The following is a 17,299-nucleotide window of genomic DNA, read 5'->3' as shown; positions in this document are numbered from 1 at the left end:
ATATATATATATATATATATATATATATATATATATATATATATATGTATATATTAATATTAATGTATGTACATATTAATTTGTATATATATTAATATATGTATATATTATTATGCTGGTGGCACGTAAAAAGCACCATCCGACTGTGGCCATTGCCAGCCTCGCCTGGCCCCCGTGCCGGTGGCACATAAAAAGCACCATCCGTCCGTGGCCGTTTGCCAGCCCCGTCTGGCAACTGTGCGGGTGGCACGTAAAAAGCACTCACGGAGTGGTTGGCGTTAGGAAGGGCATCCAGCCGTAGAAACACTGCCAGATCAGACTGGGCCTGATGCAGCCTTCTGGCTTCCCAGACCCCAGTTGAACCGTCCAACCCATGCTAGCATGAAAAGCGGACGCTAAATGATGATGATAATATATATGTTAATATATGTATATACATACGTTTATATATACATAAATATATATATATATACATATATGTATTTACACACCACACACACACACATATATGTATGTATGTGTGTATATATATATATATATTAGTATATGTGTATATGTATTTCAATATATGAATATATTCATATATGTGTGTGTGTGTGTATATATATATATATATATATATATATATATTAATATATAAACACTCACACATATGCAAATTTCTGTTTGTCTTTCTCTGTCTGTCTGTCTGTCTCTCTCTCTCTATATATATATATATATATATATGTACGGTGTGTATATTTATATGTGTGTGTGTTTATGCTTGTATGTATATACTCATTTCCTTTTAACACAATTTCTTTTGATTTGAATCAACTATTAGATGAATGAGGTTGGTTATATTACAGCTACTCCTATTACTCACAGTATTAGTACCACTTCCAATGTCACCATGCACTACCACCACCACCACTACCACTACTACTACTACTATTATTAAAAGAAACATGTTTTCACTTGTACAATAGATAGTAAGAACCTGCTGTAGGCTTTTTGTTGTTGTAATTTCATCAGGGAAATCAGAATAGGTTGATTATGGAAATAGCTGGAGAGGAAGTTGGTTGGGGTAGGGTCTTTCTTTTTAGTTGAATATAAAGTGCGGTTGTGTGTGTGTGTCTGTATGTATGTATGTATGTATGTATGTATGTATGTATATGTGAGACCATGAAGTAAGTGTTATCTACCCAGTTACCATAGTGATGATACTAAAGATTGAATTAAAAACCTGAATTAGAAGATTACTATTGCTGTGGTTGGCTGTTATCTTTTTGATTCTTCTTTTTCTTTTTTTAAAAAAGAGATAAAGGTGAAGGGGACGACACAAGTTGTTGAGTGAGATAGAGATAGAGAGAGACTGACATACAGAAAGAAAGGAAGAGAGAGAGAGAGGCTGACAAACAAAATTGAAGAGAGTGCTACAGATAGTGAAAGGTCGAGAGAGGTAGAGAGAGAGAGAGATATATAAAGGGGGAAACATATTGACAGAGATGGAGAGATAGAGAAGAGTTTAAATAAAGTAACTTGTAAAATTGGTTTGATTAATATAGCGACAGGTTATAATATGGGTGTATGTGTGTGTTAGTGTGTGTGTGGTGTGTCATCATCATCATCATCGTTTAACGGCCACCTTCCAAGCTAGTATATATATATAATACACACACACACACACATACACACACAGACAAGTGAGTGAACAAATGAAAGGAAGTAGCACTCAGCACATAACTTAGAGTTTCCTGGGTGCTTTAGGGCACATCCAGAAAACATTGTCATGTGAAGCTGAGTCAAACTGTTAAGAAATATGTTCAGCTTTTACAAGGAAAAGGTCGACAGTAACTTCTAAACTTCAGCTAGCCCTGCTTGTGTCAGACAACCTGAAGAAGCTGGCTGGAACTTTGAAGTTGCCATGTCAACCCTCTCTTTAGGAAAGTTTAATAAACATATACATTTCTTTACTACCCACAAGGAGCTAAACATAGGGTGGACAAACAAGGACAGACAAATGGATTAAGTCGATTATATCGACCCCAGTACATAACTGGTACTTATTTAATCGACCCCCTGAAAGGATGAAAGGCAAAGTCGACCTCGGTGGAATTTGAACTAGGTGCAGGTATGGCTCTGTGGTAAGAAGTTGCTTCTCGTCCACATGGTTCTGTGTTCAGTCCCACTGTGTGACACCTGGAGCAAGTGTCTTCTATTATTGCCTTGGGCTGACCAAAGCCTTGTGAGTGGATTAAGTAGCAGAAACTGAAAGAAGTCCATTGTATATATGTGTATATTTGTTAGGAAGGGCATCCAGCTGTAGAAACTCTGCCAGATCAAGACTGGAGCCTGGTGCAGCCATCGGGTTCGCCAGCCCACAGTCAAACCGTCCAACCCATGCTAGCATGAAAAGCGGACGTTAAACGATGATGATGTGTGTGTGTGTTTGTCCCTGGCAACCACTTGACAACTGGTGTTGGTGGGTTTACATCCCCATAACTTAGTGATTTAGTAAAAGAGACTGATAGAATAAGTACCAGGCTTAATAGAAAATAAGTATTAGGTCAATTCATTCAACTAAAAATTCTTCAGGGTAGTGTCCCAGCATGACCAGTCTAATGACTGAAACAAGGAAAAAATAAAAGATATATATATGTTCTTTTATTCATTTATATTTCAGATTATATATATATATATATTAGCTGTGGCCTGTACTCCATGACTGGCTCCCGTGCTGGTGGCACATAAAATGCACCTTCTGAATGCAGTCAATGCCAGTGCCGCTGACTGGCTCCTGTGCTGGTGGCACATAAAAAGCACCATCCGAACGTGGTTGATGTCAGCGACCTCTGACTGGCTCCCATGCTGGTGGCATGGAACCATCCAAATGTGGTCAATGTCAGTGCCCCCTGACTAGCTCCCATACCGGTGGCACATAAAAAGCACCAACTGAACATGGTTGGTGCCAGTGCCCACTGACTGGCTCCCATGCCAGTGGCACGTAAAAAGCACCATCTGAACGTGATTGATGCCAGGGCTGTGTGACTGGCTCCTGTGCCGATGGCACGTAAAAAGGACCCATTATACTCTCAAAGTGGTTGGTATTAGGAAGGGCATCTAGCTGTAGAAACATTGCCAGATCAGACTGAGCCTGGTGCAGCCTATGGCTTTCCAGACCTCAGTCAAACTGTCCAACCCATGCCAGCATAGAAAACAGATGTTAAACGATGATGATGATGATGATCACCATTTAACAATCATGCTCCATGCTGGCATAGGTTGGATAGTTTGGCAAGGATCCAATGAGTTGTGTGGCATGGCTTCTACAGCTGGATACCCTTCTTAACACCAACCACTTCATAGTGCTTTTTTTATGCCACCAGCACTAATGAGGTCACCCTGTGCATAATAAACACGACTGAAAACAATACCTCTGCCTTCACTAAGGTGGAGGTAATAATAATAATAATAATAATATTGGTTTGAGACTTTAAATACTTTAATTGGTGTGTGTGTACCTGTGTTTGGGTATATGGGAGTGTGTGATGCGTTTGGTGTGTGTGTGTTGGTATGTATGTATGTGTGTTTGTGTGGGTGGTGTATGTGTGTGTGATTTCATCATCGTCCTCATCATTTAGCGTCCATACTTTCATGGGTTGATTTGTATATGTATTTGTAAAGGGTGTATGTATGAATGTTTGTGTATGGATGTGAATATATGTTTGTAGTTATGTATGAATGTATGTGAGCATGTGTGTGTGTATATGTGAAAGTGTGTGCATATGTACGTAAATTTGTGTGTGTATATGTGAGTGTATTTTGTAATGTGTGTGTGTGTATAATTATGCATGCACAAATGTATTGTAAGTGTGTGTGGTATATAAAAGTGCGTGTGGGAGAGAGAGAGAGAGAATATCTGTGTAGCCAGTGCTATTTGAAAAAATTTAATCCCTACCAGATAGATTATCTGTAGAGACAAGCATATGGTGGTGGTGGTGGAGGCGGCAGGGGGGACAGAAATGAATAAAGTGATTAAGGAACAGCAACTGAAGGCGAACAAAGATAAAGAGAAGTGATGATCTTTGAGGGATATTGGTTGGATTGTCTGAAAATCCTCCAGCAGGATGATGTCACTTTAATTACTCTCGTTATTTAGTTAATATCTTTGTGTGGTGATGGATTACTCTCCCCCCCCTCATACCATTGACTGGTAAACCAGGTTGAGAGAGAGATTAAGGAAGACTATTTACTTGGTCCCTCAGCCTGCAAGAAATAACAGTCAAATATCCCCCAAATCACACCCTGTAACCTTAAGCTGCTTTAGATAATGTTGTCCACATCTGGTCAAGCTTACTTGTAATTTGCCTGACTTGGTATCATTGCTCATCATGGTCTTGGCATAGAATTTAGGAGATTAACTGGACAGTATCTGTTGTCTCTTATGGAGCTGGTCATTGAAAGTGTCTGTCGGATGGTCAACCACATGTATCCATGATGGGATAGAGGAGGATTTGGGGGCTGAAGCCCATGGATATATTCCAGTAATCCTTGGTGGCCTGGCAGTGCTATCAGTGCTGGCAGTGCTACAAATACATATACAAATCAACCCATGCCAGTATGGATGTTAAATGATGAGGATGATAATGAAATCCCACACACATACACCACCCACACAAACACACATACATACCAACACACACACACCAAATGCACCACACACACCCATATATACATACACACAAACACAGGTACACACACATCAATTAAGATAGTCTACTGGCATGATAGTGCCATCATCCATGCCTGCCTGAGAGGAGCACAGATTTTCAGGACTGTTCTGCATTTGGTTATACAGTGTTCAAGAATTGCTGACTTGTGTAGTGTTGTAGACCTGCTCTGAGTGCGTGCTTATAGGCTGAAAATTACAGAGTAGAGAGTGAAGCACTTGTCATCATGTTCATGGTGAGCAGAGTGACTTGGAATTTATGGAGTTCCTTGGTTGCCCTTGCCTTTCATCCTTTTGACTTTGCCCTTCATCCTTTTGAGGTTGATAAAATAAGTACCAGTTGAGCATTGGCGGTGATGTAATTAACTAGCCTGCCCCCCCCCACATTTCAGTCCTTTTGTATATAATAGAAAGGATTATTATTATTATTATTGAGTGTTTGCTTATATAATTAAAGCAATGTTTATTCAATCAACAGCCGCAGTTAACTGGGCTTCATATATTTGTACAAGAGACTCACAGTGTATAAACAATTTTGCTTGTATATTTATGTATGTGTACATACACACACACACACTCACAGATAAATGTATGCTTTTTAAATCCTGTCGACCACTGCTTTGTATGAGTGTCTGTGTAGCAATTGCACCTGGTTTCATTTTATAAATTAGATTAAAAAGTGTGGAATTAAAATTGTTATTTTAGTAAGACAGCATATTACTGCCATATAGTTTTTATTTAGCTCCACCCGTTAGTAACAAGTTAAATCAGGAATTTCTTGTCTGTGTGTCTTATTGCTGTGAATGTCTGATAAGGTGGGATTGTTCTCAGAGACTTTCATTAAAGAAGTGTTGGTTATGTTAGAGCTTCGTTATCTCACCTGATGTCTGGTATCTATTCTTTTGGTGGTTATTTGTTACCACTTGTAACTGCAATTGTTTGATATGCCAATGGGGGAGCTTGTGTGTGGTTGCTTGACTTCCTGGAAATAGTAACCAAATCTCTTTCCATATTATACACTATCATTGTGAAAGAGAAGGTCATTTTGAATAGAGTGATTCTTGGTACACTGCGGAGGTGGTGTGTTGAAAAGGTCCTGGCTTTATGGATATTATGAAAGGCCTGGTTGGAGACCCAACTTTCCAAGTTCTTTTACTCGGTTTATAAACAAACTGAAGGACTACTGCAATAAGTGTGTGAATCTGAGAGAGGAATATGTTGAACAAAATCATAATTAACTGATCCTCCTGTATTTTTTCTTACCCACAGCCAGGGACTTTTCATCACTCCCTCGTATGCCTCAATAAAAGATCTGTTGTTCATAGCTGGGATATCTTTGACTATAGGTTTGCCCCATCAGAGATGGCCTAAAGCTAAACAGTAACAACAACAACATACAAAAATACAAGTCAAGTTTGGAAGCAGATACATATTAGGTAAAGTGCACTTAGGATATCTGTAAAAAGTTGGGATTGTCACAGTTGAAAGGTTTTTGTTCATAGATCTGTCCAACATACATTCAATTCAGCACCACCATGGCTCATGATTATTGTTCAAATAACCTCACACATGCGACAAAAATCTAGGTCATATGAGCCCCAAAGAAGACAAGTATTTCACATAACTAAGATAACATCCCAAGAGTTCAAGTTACCTTATTAGAGTGAATAAATAGTTCAACCCAGAACAGTAAACAATGAATGATACTGTATAAGTTTCTGGTATCCTCTACTCTTGAATGGAACTACCTGTATACTATTATTATAAACGTTAGTGTATATTCAGGAAAAGAAGGTTTTAGTACATTAAAAATGTGTAATATAGTCCCAACTTCATTCAAGACCTGGGATGATTTTTTTAAGGCAATTTTTTTTTTATAAAGTTCATATTATATGCCATCAAATACAAGGGTGTGCTGAAAAGTTTCTGGCTTTAAGGGTGTCACAAAAGGCCTGGTTGGAGACCCAAACTTCTGAGTTCTTTTACAACACTTAAAACCAAAGAACTGCTGCAATAAGTGTGTGAATCTGAGAGGGGAATATAATAATAATATATAATAATGAAATTATTGTATACAGTGCTCAGGTGCACCACAACTTGTCAGAAGTGTGTATAAAGTATATGCAGTAATGTACAAATATCTGGAAAGCGAACAATGTATGAGTCAGATACATGCTTGCGTGTGTATGGAGGGGAAAAATCAGGTGTAGTGTTGGCGAATCTCAGGAAGCATGGAAGTTTTGAAGGATGCAGTGCTCCGACAACTAACAACTGATGCCGGCAGTTTGTTCCATACTTCAGCAACTCTCAGCATGAAAAAATGTTTCCTAAAGTCGTGGGAGCTGTGCTGTTTTCTGACTTTGTAAATATGTCCACGGGTGTTAGAAGAGTGGAGTTTGAAAAGGTGCTCAGAGTTATTGTTTGTACAATGGTTAATAATTTTATGGGTGTCTGCCAAGTCAGCTGCCAGACGTCGGAGTTTCAATGTGTCCATGCCCAGGGAAGTAAGGTATTCAGAATATGGCAAGTGCCTGATGGAGGGTATTCTCTTGGTTGCACATCGCTGTTAAATAAAATCATAATTAACTGATCCTCCTGTATTTTCTTTTATCCAAAGCCAGCAATTTTTTTGCACCCCCTCATACACTACATTGGTGGTGTTTGTCATGAAATGCAGCAATGATGCTGCAGACAGTGACACCCTTCCTCTCAGCCTCTTTGCATCCTGGCAGTGGTGGTGTTAGTGATTGTAATGGCTATAAACTATTCATAGTTTCAGTGCTGCTGATAGTGTACATGATTGTAGGGTTAGGTCATAAATCACACCACTACTACTACTACTACATAAACTACACATCATTAATAATAACTACCTTCTCCTCTGTTTACAGACCATCAATGCTTTCTATGATAAGACTTACCCAGCTGAAGAAGATGACAACAAAAATGTTGATGATAATTGTATGTATTATTATTATTATTATTGTTATTGTTATTATTATTATTGCTATTATTATTATTGTTATTGTTATTGTTGTGGTGGTGGTGGTGGCGGTGAACTGGCAGAACCGTTAGCACAGTGGACAAAATGCTTAGCAGTATTTTGCCCATCACTATACATTCTGAGTTCAAATTCTGCCAAGGTCGACTTTGCCTTTCATCCTTTCGTGATCAATAAATTAAGTACCAGTTGAACACTGGGGTCAATGTAATCGAATGGTGAAAGCCTGCAGGGGTTGTGCCCTGGCAGCAAAGGCATCACCTGTAAAAATTCAATCTTGGCTCAACACTGACGTACCTTGGTCAAGATTACACATAGATTTCACAGGACCATTAAATGGAAGGCATTATCTAATAGTTGTGGATAGTTACACAAAACCGGCTGGAAATATGTAAATGTGGGAAACCAACCTCCAAAGTAACGATGTAATTTCTGGATGAACTTTTTGCACAATATGGCATCCCAGACTCTATAGCGTCTGATAATGGAACACAGTTCACGTCAAAGGAATTTTAAAACTTTTGCAAAATGCATGCAATGGAGCAAATTACTACTCCACCATACCATCTGAGATCGAATAGACTAGTGGAACATTTTGTAGACATGTTTAAGAGAGCACCGAAAAAATCTAGGAATGAACAACTAGCTGGTCACATGGTTGATTTGTTCAGCTAAAGGCAATGCTCCAGCATGGCCGCAGTCACATGACTGAAACAAGTAAAACAATAAAAAAAACTATGTCCTTTTAATCCTGATCAAGGCTGGGTATATCTGCTAGTTATTATTATTGGGGTGGTGGATTGGCAACATCTTCAGAATATTGTAAAAATATTTTTACTTTTTACTTGTTGGACTGTGGTTTTGCTGGTGTGCTGCCTTGAAGGGTTTAGTCAAACACCCACCCCAATACTTATTTTCAAGTCTGGTACTTGTACTTATTCAATTGATCTCTATTACTAAACTCTCAAGTTATGGGGATGTAAACAAACACCAGTTGTTCAGCAGTGGCAGGGATACACACACATGCATAACCATGCTGCCTTAACTGTGTCTTATACTCTTTACTCTCTTTTACTTGTTTCAGTCATTTGACTGCGGCCATGCTGGAGCACCTCCTTTAGTCGAGCAAATTGACCCCGGGACTTATTCTTTGTAAGCCTAGTACTTATTCTATCGGTCTCTTTTGCCAAACCGCTAAGTGACGGGGACGTAAACACACCAGCATCAGTTGTCAAGCAATGCTAGGGGGACAAACACAGACACACAAACATATATACACACATACATATATATATATATATATATATATATATATATATATATATATATACATATATACGACAGGCTTCTTTCAGTTTCCGTCTACCAAATCCACTCACAAGGCATTGGTCGGCCCGGGGCTATAGCAGAAGACACTTGCCCAAGATGCCACGCAGTGGGACTGAACCCAGAACCATGTGGTTGGTAAGCAAGCTACTTACCACACAGCCACTCCTGCGCCTATAGTATTTTTTCCTGGCATTTTGCATTCTGTGATCAAATCCTGCCAAGATTATCTTTGCTTTTCATCCTTCCAGAGTCAAAAATCTAATTCCCACAAATTTGTGGTCTTGAGTCTATGATAAACATCATTGTTGTTATTCTTTATTACCACCACCACCACCACCACCACATTCATTCCTAGTTGTCTTTCTCTAATATTAACTGTCACATGTGTTGCCACTTCTGGTGCTGCATTCTATATTAAACATGCAGCTGGTTGTACTTGTAGCCCCTTTTGATACTTGCTGCTAGAAATATGGTTTCTGTAACTTCTGTAAATAAACTCGTCACACAGAGCAGAGAAGTAAATAATTAAAAGAAAAAGGAAAACAGAAATATGATGAGTCAATGAGGGAACCTCCATGTGGTATTTTGACCTACTAAAGATAACAGCCAGATATCTTCCCTGTTTGTGTTAGTGAGAACATTGCAGCTGGGACCACAGCTTCTATTGTCCATGTGGGTATAAGTGATCCCCCCCCACACACACACAATGGACTATCCCTGTTGAAGACGACGTATGAGTGTCCCCTTTTGCTTGAACAGCCGCACAATGTCCTACTCATTATGTACCAAAGTGGTTGCAAAGCAACATAAGATCAAGTATTTTGCTCAAGAACACATTGCACCACCCAGTCTAGGAATTGAAACCACAATCTTGCAATCATGAGTGCAACATTCTAACCATTTGGCCATGCAACCACACACACATATATACATATATATATATATATATGTATATATATAAGCCATCTGCTCGTAATACCAGAGGGCGCACACTCTCCTACCCTGATGTAATCTCCAGGGATACAGGCATCCAGCAACAGGACCTCCGTAATGCTATGATGGACCATGAAGTCTGGCGTAACATAGTAAATTCCATTGTCTTGACCACGGTCGAACAATGATGATGATATATACATATAATCATTGTCATCTTTTAATGTCTATCTTCTATGCCGGCATAGATTTGATGGTTTAACAGGATCCAACATGTCAGAAGATTGTACCATGCTCCAATATATATATATATATTATATATATATATATATATTACTCAAAGGAATTCCAACTATGTTTTTTTATGTTTTTATTTATATTCTTATAATATTAATATAGGATATAGAATATAGAGTATGTAGTAAGAAAGAAATGAAATGACGTATTGATTGTCTTATTGAACAAATGAAATATTGAAAATTAAATATTAAATGTCTATTCTCATTGAACTAGTATACTTTCTTGCATATTCATCAGTTCAGGTTGTAACAGGAACGCTTCAACTGTCGAAATGTTCCTGTCACAACCTGAACCTGATGAATGCTTAAATGCAAGAAAGTATACTAGTTCAATGAGAATAGATGTTTAATATTTAATTTTCAATATTTCATTTGCTCAATAAGACAATCAATACTTCATTTCGTTTCTTTCTTACTATATATTCTATATCCTATATTAATATTATAAGAATATAAATAAAAACATAAAAAACAGAGTTGGAATTCCTTTGAATAATATATTCTTCTATACACAATTATACAAACCCTTTGTGTGTGTGTGTGTGTGTATATATATATATATATATATATATATATATATATATATATCATCATCATCATAATTTAATGCCTACTTTCCATGCTAGCATGGGTTGGACGATTTTGAGGACTGATCTTAGGATGTTGGGGCTCATAGAGGAAATGACAGTAAACCAAGATGTTTGGCGATATGAGGTCCTAGAGAAGAACTGTCCATGAAACTGAGTGCTAGAAGAGTTGTATCCCACCCATCGTCCAACATTGGCTTAGCTGGCCAAAACTTCAAAGTCATTTTCAACAACATTCATGTATAACAATAATAAATTTGTACCCTACAAAAGTATAAAGCAACCCATTAGATTAATGTAAAATTGTTTTTATTTAGAACTGAACATAAAAAGAAACATTAATATATATATACGAGGTGGTATAAAAAGGTTCCTGGACTAGTTGTATTTAATAAAAATAACTTGTTTGCCTAAGTTTTAACATCATCTCCTTCAAAGAGGTCACCTTACACAGCAATACACTGGTCCCAGAGTTCCTGCCACTTTTGGAATCTGGCTTGGAAGTTGTTTTCTGTAAGCAAGTTGAGGACCTTCTGTGAGCCACTTTGGACCTTGACAGTGGTGTTAAACTGATGACGTTTGAGCTGTATTTTCATCTTGAGGAAGAGATGGAAGTCTGCTGGTGCTAAGCCTGATGAATAGGGCAGGGGCAGAAGCAATATCCTGTCACAAGAGTGATGGGGTACATTGTTGTTATGAAGAATCCAACTCTTCGCGCTCCACAGATCTGGTTGCTTTTGCCAAATGTCTTCCCTCAAACACTTCAAAATGTTTCAATAGAACTCTTGATTGACAGTCTGGCCCTGGAGGAGGAATTCTAGATGTACAATACCACATTCCCAGGGGTGATGCTCATGGCAGGTCTTCCAGGAATATTCTTCTCCTTTTGAAGTGCCTGTGCCACTTGAAGTATTGAGTACAACCCATTGCCTCATCACCATAAGCTTGCCAAAGCATGCTCAATGTCTCTGTAGCAGTCTTCCCAAGTTTAACCCAAAATTTCATGTTGGCTCTTTGTTCCTGTCCAAGACAAAATCGCAGAATGCTGCATACACACGATCGCAAAGACACAAATTTCACAACTTGTGAAGTAAACACAGCGATGTCAGTCAGCACACTGCCCCATGAAGGTCACTGCTAGCTCACACTGCACTCACAAATGTGTGCTGCCATCTGTCGGTGCACTACAGAAGGATGCCATTTTTATACTCATACCCCGCGGATAGTTAAATTGATTACATCGATCCCAGTGTTCAACTGGTACTTATTATATTGACCCCGACAGGATGAAAGGCAAAGTTGGCCTTGGTGGAATTTGAACTCAGAATGTAAAGGACAGACGAAATAACTCAAGTATTTCACTTTGCATGCTTACGATTCTGCCAGCTTGCCACTAAGATGAATAAATGGACGTAAAATGTATAAACAAATACATATTTGTGTTTGTGTGTATAATACTTCAATATCATTCTCCATAATCTCTTGTTTTCTATTTACAGGTGCTCTTATGTACCTTAATGAAGCAACATTACTGCACAATTGTAAAGTTCGTTATTACAAGAACCAGATTTATGTAAGTACCATACCATTTGACTTTCCTTTATTCTTGAAAGCATAATCTAAACTACTTGAGTGTAATCTATTACCTACATTCCAAAACATTGTCCAAGAGAATTCTTACAACCTAGTATACAACCTAATCCCTAGTTATCGTCATCATTATTTCAACAAGGCTGCACCAGGCCCAGATCAGACTGGGCCTGGTGCAGTCTTCTGGCTTCCCAGACCCCAGTTGAACCGTCCAACCCATGCTAGCATGGAAAGCGGACGCTAAATGATGATGATGATGATGATGATCTTCCATGCTGACAAGGGTTAAATGGTCTGTGAGGATCCAACAGAACTGAGAGCTCCATTATATTCTGATGTCTCATTTTTGGCTTCCTTTCTACAGTTGGATGCCAACCATTTTAGAGTGTGCTAAGTGCTGTTTTCTTCTTTTTTCATGGCACCAACACTAGTGAGGTTGCCATGCACTTTGCAGTCCATAAATAGAACTGAACACCTACCATTCCATTATTGTTAAATCAAGTCTTATAAATGTTTAAACATGGTTATATCAGATTCAAATCCCTTTAGTGATTCTATTTATTTATTTTTCACCTTTTATCATCTCAAATGGATGTTTAAAATATTCAGTATCATTTACTTACAAAAAATATTGATAAAATGACTATTCTGTTTAATTCCTTGCTTTTTTTTCTTTTTTGATCTTTGTAGACCTATACAGCCAATATATTGATTGCAATTAATCCTTATTATGTGATCAAGGATTTGTATTCTTCAAAGACAATACAAGCCTATCGTGGAAAATCTTTAGGAACCATGCCTCCCCATGTATTTGCTATTGGTAAGTAAATATTTTTTTTTTACTTTCATCTATTTTTTTTTGTTATTATTTTATGTAGGAACTTTGATTTGGCAGCTGGGGACACCAGTGGGGTGGGGTGGGGGATAAAATACCTTGTGGTATTGAGTTATGTATCTTTGGGTTTTGAGTATGATTCTCACTGGAGGTTGACTTTACCCCCTTGTATCTGGGGTTTGGAAAAAGTTCCAGTGATTACAACCTGAAATATGTCACCATGAACCTATGTTATTGCAATTTCTATTATTTTCTTTATGGTGATGAATATCAGACCTGGTTGAGCACACCACAAGATGATAGCCCTGCAGAATTTAGTCTATTTCATTAGCTATTTGCCTGTCCTTTGTCTCATATGTAACACCCGAGACATATTTCCCTGGCATCTATCCATTAAACATGATACACATTCCCAACCCGTATTCTTCAACATCTGTGATGGAACTGGACAGTCCATATTCTCTTCTTAACCTGTTAATCTGATAATTTGCTATTACCCCTGAAAAAAGGGAATTCAAAAAATTATACTATTACAAAGAATTTATTTTGAATTTAAGTATTCAAATTTAAATATAATTAATGTTGTTCATTTATCAGATTTTACCTCATCATTTATCATATTTAACCTTTCATCATCATCATCTAATGTCTGCGTTCCATGTTGGCATGGGTAGGACTATAGTATTTAAACTCATCTGGCACAGGCATCTCCTTTACTACTACTACTCCCCCATCAGTTGAGGGTTCTTGCCTTGTTAGTTTCTTGGTGACCTTACTGGTGGAGTGCCACATAAAAATCATCCATTACACTCTATTAAGTGTTTGGCATTAGGAAAGGCATCTAGCTACACATGCAAACTATACCAAAGCACAGTTCTCTTGGCTTGCTAGCTCTTCTTGATGCATCCAACCCATGCCAGCATGGGAAACTAACATTAAATGATGATGGTAGTGATGATGATGATGAATATGCAATTTTGTATAATCATATATTTTTTTATTAATTTTTTCATCTACTGTTTGTTTTTAGGTTTATTTATTTCTTATTAAATTGTAGAATGAAAATTGAACTTTCTGTTATATTTTAGAAATCATATTAAAACAATACAAAGACACCAGTTGTTGCTATTCTATATTTTTTCTTTCCTCCACCCGCTACCAATTTTTTTCTCAAATCAAACCTGGAGCCTTTCCAACTGATCATTTTAAAATATTTCTCCATAGAGAAGGTTGCAGAGATGGTAGGAAAAGAGAAGTGAAATATAGACAAGCAACGACTGGTAGATGTGTTTATAGATTTTATTAGTTGTGATTCTTCCCAAATATAACATTAGTTTAGATACATAGTTTCAGATCAAAATTCTTGGAAATCAAAACTTAATTTTATTCATGAATGAGTTAATCAGTATTTCCTTCATTATTATTTTTTACCTTTTTCAGGTGACAAAGCATACCGAGATATGAAAGTGTTGAAGGAAAGTCAGTCAATTATTGTCAGTGGTGAATCTGGAGCTGGTAAAACTGAATCCACTAAATATATCTTAAAATACTTGACAGAGAGTTGGGGTACTCATGCTGGAGCCATTGAACAAAGGATTGTGGAATGTAGGTTATTTCTATCATTGTTTCTCTATTGTTTCTACCTACAGAAAAAAAAAAACAAGAAAAAAAATCAGAAGCAATCAGAAATTCATGTTTGAATTTGCCTTAATGTATTAACAGTGAAATAACTTTATTTTAAAACGAATGAAATTTCCATTTATTTGGCAGCAAATCCTTTGTTGGAAGCATTCGGCAATGCAAAGACTGTCAGAAATAACAACAGCAGTCGATTTGGGAAATTTGTTGAAATACATTTTGACAAGAAGGTAAGAGCTTTGTCTTGTGAATGAGTGTGTGTCTTTGGTGTATGTTATACTGTGTATATGTGTTATGTTGTGTGTGTGTGGTGGTGTTTGCATCTGTCTGTAATTAGGAAAAAGCATTTTTCTAAATATAATCATTCATATCACAGCTGTTGTACAAGCCTTCAATCACACACACACACCTAGATCAGCACATTAATATACTCCTCTTGGGTGACTTCAATCTCCCAAATGTTAAATGACCAGAAGGTCACATCCTCTGTGGGATGTCACTGCATGAATAAAAGCATGTAGAGTCATTACTTGAACTTTCTAATATGCTGTTCATGGAACCAGTGGTACTGAAGCCAACCAGGGGAAACATCTTGGACCTCTGCTTCACAAATAATGTGGACCTTATCCACAATATGAAGGTGACTCCAGCAACACTCTCAGACCACAACATTGCTGAACTAAGTATGTATGGTCCTAAGCAAACTGCTGGTATCTATCCAATCAGGAGGACTCAAGCCATATCCAACTTGAATTTCAAGTAAGTGATGGCCTTCATTTTCCAGTCCTCTGTTAAAATCTATGGCTGCAGGGAAAAATTACATTACTTGGAAACAAATGAAGGTTGGTGACAGGAAGAGCATCCTCAATAAATTTCATATGACCCATTCAAGTATGGAAAAGTGATTGCTAAAGGCTTGGCTTCGTGCTCTTGCGAGGTGAGGCTAGGGATCATTTTCAGAGGTGTCGTCATGCATAGAGCTGACAAGGTCAACCATTGCTCTCCATCACTGATGGTCCCATGCCAGCCCCTCTGCATCCTCCAATAATTATGATATATTTTTCATCTGTTATGTTTTTTTTTTCCATGTTAATAGGGATGTATTTGAGTGGAGATCTTATGACCAGATGCTCTTCCTATCAACAACTCTTCCGTATTTTAGTTAAAGGGTATTTTATTTAATAGGTCTCACAAATGAAGGCGACGAGCTGGCAGAATCGGTAGCATGCTGGATGAAATGCTGAGCAGTATTTCGTCTGCCGCTACGTTCTGAGTTCAAATTCCGCCGAGGTCGACTTTGCCTTTCATCCTTTCGGGGTTGTTTAAATAAGTACCATTTATGCACTAGGGTCAATATAATCGACTTAATCCGTTTGTCTGTCCTTGTTTGTCCCCTCTGTGTTTAGCCCCTTCTGGGTAGTAAAGAAATAGGTCTCACAACTTGTCATAATTTCCCCTGGTTGGCTTCACCAAGGAATGTAAATATCATGTCAGTGTTTTGGTCAAGCAAACCTGTGGCTTATTAACACTCATGCTCATTTGTATGCATGGACACACATTTGCACATGCTCAAACACATACACATACTCTCTTATACCTATACTTTCTTTTATACACACACATACACACGCAGAGGTTGCATTTGTTATTAATTCTTGATGTTTAAATAATCAGATTCCTAAGCCTTTCATTGTCTATTTCTATTTCCCATTTACTTTCTGATTACTGAGACTCTCCCTTCATGTATCTCTCTTTTATTGTTGTTTTTACAGGCCTCTGTTGCTGGGGGCTTCATATCCCATTATCTTTTGGAAAAATCTCGGATTTGTGTCCAAGGAAAAGATGAACGGAATTACCATATTTTTTACCGTTTGTGTGCTGGTGCCCCAGATGATTTGAAACAGAAACTAAAACTCAACAACCCACAAAGTTTTCGTGTGAGTAACTTGATGCTTAACCTCTTGTTACCATATTTCTGTTGAAATATACAGCCTTTGTTTTAATTAATTTTCTTGATAATGAAGAAATAATTTTGCCATTATTAACTCTTTGTCAAAACCGTTAGCATGCTGGGCAAAATGCTTAGTGGCATTTCGTCCATCTGTATGTTCTGAATCCAAATTCTTCTGAGATTGACTTTAACTTTCGTCTTTTGGGGTTGATAAAATAAGTACCAGTTGAGTACTGAGGTTGATGTAATCAACTTACTCCCTTCCCCTAAAATTGTTGACCTTGTGCCAAAATTTGAGACCATTATTAACTCTTTTGCTACCATAATTTTGTTGAAATACTCTGCTTTTGTTTCAATGATCAGATGCCCTTCTTGTCAAACCTTTTGGCTATCTGTCATGATCCACAAGGTTATAATGTATTGAC

At 37.7% G+C, this 17,299-nt stretch overlaps 1 protein-coding gene across 5 annotated transcripts in view; it reads left to right on the top strand.

Moving 5' to 3' along the window:
- The window catches only part of LOC115222880 (unconventional myosin-VI), a 132,679-nt gene that overhangs the window by 79,077 nt on the left and 36,303 nt on the right, over positions 1-17,299 (top strand). For all 5 annotated transcript variants that reach the window (XM_029793256.2, XM_029793259.2, XM_029793260.2 and 2 more), the window contains exons 3-8: positions 7,603-7,672; positions 12,360-12,433; positions 13,141-13,270; positions 14,726-14,890; positions 15,056-15,153; positions 16,696-16,860. In XM_029793256.2, coding sequence (XP_029649116.2) covers positions 7,603-7,672; positions 12,360-12,433; positions 13,141-13,270; positions 14,726-14,890; positions 15,056-15,153; positions 16,696-16,860 — 702 coding nt within the window. The remainder of the gene's footprint in view (positions 1-7,602; positions 7,673-12,359; positions 12,434-13,140; positions 13,271-14,725; positions 14,891-15,055; positions 15,154-16,695; positions 16,861-17,299) is intronic.

Source organism: Octopus sinensis, linkage group LG21, assembly GCF_006345805.1.
Source record: "Octopus sinensis linkage group LG21, ASM634580v1, whole genome shotgun sequence".
NCBI lineage: Eukaryota > Metazoa > Mollusca > Cephalopoda > Octopoda > Octopodidae > Octopus > Octopus sinensis.
The sequence above is the reverse complement of the archived record's forward strand: the minus strand, read 5'-3'. Positions and strand labels throughout refer to the sequence as shown.